This window comes from Brassica oleracea, chromosome C5 (genome assembly GCF_000695525.1).
Source record: "Brassica oleracea var. oleracea cultivar TO1000 chromosome C5, BOL, whole genome shotgun sequence".
In the NCBI taxonomy this organism is placed as follows: Eukaryota; Viridiplantae; Streptophyta; class Magnoliopsida; order Brassicales; family Brassicaceae; genus Brassica; species Brassica oleracea.
This window is the reverse complement of record NC_027752.1, coordinates 10,910,142-10,914,966: the sequence shown is the minus strand read 5'-3', so window position 1 is coordinate 10,914,966 and position 4,825 is coordinate 10,910,142. Positions and strand designations below refer to the sequence as shown.

At 38.5% G+C, this 4,825-nt stretch overlaps 1 protein-coding gene across 1 annotated transcript in view; it reads right to left on the bottom strand.

Moving 5' to 3' along the window:
* The window catches only part of LOC106343375 (wall-associated receptor kinase 2-like), a 6,342-nt gene extending 3,530 nt beyond the window's left edge, over positions 1–2,812 (bottom strand). Inside the window, exons 1-3 of the mRNA XM_013782555.1 lie at positions 1,852–2,812; positions 1,591–1,776; positions 1,136–1,505 (exon numbers count right to left, since the gene is read on the bottom strand). Of these exons, the coding sequence (XP_013638009.1) occupies positions 1,136–1,505; positions 1,591–1,776; positions 1,852–2,740 (1,445 nt within the window). The 5' untranslated portion in view covers positions 2,741–2,812. The remainder of the gene's footprint in view (positions 1–1,135; positions 1,506–1,590; positions 1,777–1,851) is intronic.
* Between the last annotated feature and the right edge of the window lie 2,013 nt (positions 2,813–4,825).

Genomic DNA, 4,825 nt, shown 5'->3' with positions numbered 1-4,825 from the left:
TGCGTGAGGGGGAGATTGAAGACAAGCCCTATACTGACGTTAAACACTATAGAAGAATTGTAGGAAAGCTGATATACCTCACCATCACCAGGCCTGATGTATGCTTTGCAGTTAACCAAGTAAGCCAGAATATGCAAGCTCCCAAGATACACCATTGGAACATGGTTGAAAGGATCCTAAGATACCTAAGAGAGGCGCCAGGGCAAGGAGTGTGGATGGGATGCAACAAAAATACAGAGATAGTTGGGTATTGTGATGCTGATTGGGCAGGAGACAGAGTGGATAGGAGATCCACTACCGGTTATTGTACATTCATTGGAGGCAATCTTGTCACTTGGAAGAGCAAGAAACAGAAGATAGTGTCATGCTCAAGTGCTGAAGCTGAATATAGGGCAATGAGGAAGCTCACTAGTGAGTTGATTTGGATCAGAAACCTACTTCAAGACTTTGGTATAGAGACATCAACTCCAATCACCATGCATTGTGATAATCAAGCGGCAATACACATAGCCTCCAACAATGTGTTCCATGAGAGGACTAAACACATTGAGGTGGATTGTCATAAAGTTAGGCAAGCAGTGGAACAAAGGATCATCTTACCCTGCTATACAAGAAGTGAGGATCAACTAGCTGATATCTTCACCAAGGCTGCAAGCACCAAGGTTTGCGAGTTCATACATTCCAAGTTAGGACTCGTAGATTTTTCATCACACTGATCCTCTTAGTCATGAAGTGTTCTACTCTTTTTCCTTGGCTTGGTTTTTATCCCATGAGGTTTTTCCAAGCTAAAGGTTTTAATGAGGGAATGCTTCATGGTTTCCAAGCTTGACCAGTTCCTATGGTCAAGCTTGAGGGGGAGTGTAAAAATGAAGCAATAAGAAACAAGATGGTGGGTTAAGGTCTCAAGACAATGGAGATGCCACTACAAGGGACAAGCATGCATGGTGGGTTAAGGTCTCAAAACAATGGGTTATTAGTTTATCATATCTCATCTACCATTTACCATACTTGTAACCACTATATATATGAGATGTTTTCATAAGCAAATTAATCAAGTGAATAAGATTATCTTTCTTTACTCTCTCTCTCTCTCTCTCTCTTGTTCTTCACTATGTTCTTTAATTACTAACAGTTCCTATGGTTGATCTGTGAAAGCACCAGCACTTCGTTGATGAACTGTTCTACTTGGCTGCTGTCTCCAAGCCGAGATTTCTTTATAGCAACTACTGAGCTGTCCGGTAATATCCCTTTGTAGACTGTTCCCTGTCCTCCCTGGCCCAGGATTCTACTTTCTTCATAACCATTAGTTGCTTTTTTCATGCCTTCCTCAGTAAAGATTTTGACATCAACGTTTGATGGCCCTGCTCCTGAGAGTCGCTGCCTCAACATGCCCCCACCGTTTTGCTCAAAGAATTGTTTCCGGAGCTCAATGCTTTTCATGTGCTTCATTTTCTGTTGTACACAGATAACGACAAGCAGGATGGCCAAGAAGCCGACGGTTGTTCCTGATCACATCACCCATGAATGATTAGAGAGTCGTCTTAATTCAAAAAAAAGAAAAAAAATTAAGAACAATTGAGGGAGGCTAACCAAGAAGAATTTGAGTCCATCCATAGTATTCAGGCTTGTGTTTACGCATGCAGCTATTGTTGGTGGCATTCAAGTCAAAGCCAGATGGGCAACGACAAAGGAAGTGCCCCATCATGTTTTCACAGCTGCTGGAACCTGAACAGTTGTGTTTATGAATACTACTACTAGTAGTACACTCATTTATGTCTGTCCCAAGGCAACAAGAAATGTGTGAGGAAAACCATAAACACACAAAAGAAGAAAGATGTTAAAACATAGTACCTTGACAGCCGTCTGGAAGGTATGGATTCCCATCGTAACCGGCTTTACATTTGCAGTTATACCCGGTTCTTGTAGTAGAGTCCAAACATAGGCTGTTCTGACCGCATATGCTTGTGTTTCCGAGTTGCTCGCATGTACGGCTTCCGATAGACCAATCCAGTACCACAGGGAACTCCGTGACATTCCGCAGATTCTGAAGATCTTGGGAAGGAGAGAAGCTAAACATACCTTCTTCGACAAGAAAGGCATAGAAGCAAGGATTAAATTCACTAACAGACGTCTCCCCGTCAAAGCGTCTTGATCTGATTCTGAAACGTTTGCGCCTCTTAGGGACGGGGGTGTAGCAGCAGCCTTCACCAGAACACACCCCGTTTTCTTTTGGAGTGGAATCGCATAACGACAAGCATCCAGTTGAGTAGCTTCGATCTCCAATAGTTGTGGTCATGACCGCGTAAGTGTTACAACCCACGGCAGTGAACCTGTTTTTGTTGGAAAGAGTAAAGTTACGCAGAGTTGTGGTGTAGAAAGTTCCCTCAGTCAGATCTGTGCTGTTGTAGCAAGTGTAGGATCTTGATTTGAGGATGCGCAGCTCGCCACTGTGAGAAATGTTGATCACTTGCAGTTTGCCAGAGAATAGCTCTTTTGTTGTTTCATTACAGGTGAGGTTGAAGCTAGCATGTACGGCATAGTAACAACCAGTAGAAATGCCAAAAGGGTACTCGATTGAGACGTTGCCACATCTAGTTTGGCAACTTCGCAAAGATTGACCGATAACCAGCTTTGTAGAAGCAATAATGAAAATAGCCACCAAAAACAGACCATGCACCTTGTTCATCATTCTTCTCTCTTTCTTTCTTTTTCTTCTTCTTATTTTGGAGTGTTTTCTCATCTCCCTTGAGGTGTTTGATTTCTTATAGGAGATGTTTCCGTCTTTACTCGCAGACACTTTCTAATCCAGCTATACAGACAGGACCATTTCAGTGGTAACGCAAGGACGACGTTCAAGTACCCCAACCCAACGGCTACGTTTGATAGTAACTTCTTTTTTAGTTTTGGTTGTATTTGTATACAAAGATTACAACGGTTGGTAGGTTCAAGGAATCTTAAAAATCTGAAGAAATGGTATATAAATTCAGGCTATATTTGATTAATTATATGATTATTGAATAGAAAAACCATTAGACATTGGTCAACTAGTACAAGTCCGTCTTCTTCGTCAACCCTCAGTTATCTATCTTCTCTTCTTTCCTTGATATTTTGTTTTCTTTGAAAAAAAAAAGAATATTAAGGAAAGAAGAGACATGCAGAAGATGTAGATGTATCATTATATGGTGAAGGATGTGAAGGTGTAGGACCAGGACCAGGGCAGCAGCAGTGGAGGACATCTACAAGAATTTCTTGTAAATAAAATAAATATGAAAAGTGAAAAAAAGAGCATGTACCTTAAACATGTTATTTTTAAGAAACTCTTGAATCAATAGTTATTTTTCTTATTGGTTATTGATTTTTAAATGCTATAATATATGCTGAGAAACCTTGCAAGAGTTTGTACCACTGATGATGGCCTAAGGCTCCTGATCATATCATGTTCTGTTCTTATAACGGAAAAATATACAACTCCATATACAAAATTTTACGAACGGAAAATGTATTTCTCCAACACCTTTTAGTGGTTCTTTTCTTTCATATCAAGACATCGGAAATTATAGGTTCAGAAATTAAATGACGATGTTAACCTTACTTATAAGGAAAAGTCAGCTATGCTCTTGGTTTATAACTTTACTAGTATTGATCTTGTACTACGTCCGGATATATTTTTGCTTGCAAATAAGACCAAGTTTCAGTTCTATGTAATTAAAATTGCATGTATAAAATAACTCTGATTTATCATAAGTAAATGTGTATACATTAACAAACCATTGACACACTTAGTACTGATTAAACACTGACACATAAAATTAAATTAGTTAGTTTAGTGGATATAAATATTAGTTTGATTTTTTTCTCGTTTACTTCATGTTTTTGTCTTATAGTGAATATAATATCTACAAATTTTTTTTTTGCTAAATTGTAAATATCATAAAAATGAATAAAAGATTTTACAAAAAAATTTAAGTTTGAGTCATCTTGACAAAAAAAAATAAAAACAAGATGGATCACCATTTTAAACCTATAAACACTAGCTTAACGTATCCACATAACCATAAGCAGGAGAAAGCCTTAATCTGTCTCCTAGCTGAGATTATGTTTTTCATCTCTCTATCGATCCCATGGAACACAGAGGGAGCAGGAATAGATATTTGATTGTGAATAAGATTGTTCATCTGTTTCCATAGATGAAATACAGTTAATATCTACAAAGTTTACTCAAAAAAAATGTAAATGTCCACAAAAATTGTCCGTTACCTATCAATTGCACGTCGAAATGTCAGAGTTCAAGAACTCTCTTGGAAGCTTCTCTCCCAACAACAAACACTTCCTGAAATTAGAAATCAAATAGTTAAAACAAAATAATCTAGTGTCAAACAAAACTAATGCTCAGAGAAAGAATTTAACAAATCCTTGTTGAACTTGTTAACTCGTTGCTTTAACGCATGTCCTCCCTTGTAAACCTGAATCAGAAAGAGACGACATCTATGTCTCCAAGAGATTAGCACAGGCGACGATTGCTGCTTATTGTTACCTCGTCAAGTCTCCATAATCAGAACTCTTAAAAATTCCGCTAAGAAAACCACTTAATGAATCGTTTACGCTCATGCTTTTCGTACTGAACCAGCTTCGACATCCTAACTTGAATCCGTTTCTGAATTTGGTGTCCAAAGATGGGAAAGAGCTTTAGAAGAGAATTAATTTAGGTATTAAGATTGAAAGAGTGTAACCTTTTTCTAATCAACATTCGATCAGTTGAGAGTTCGGCTCAGGGCCGGTCCGGGTCAAAGCCTAATGAAACATTCGCCTCAGGCCTCCAAATTTT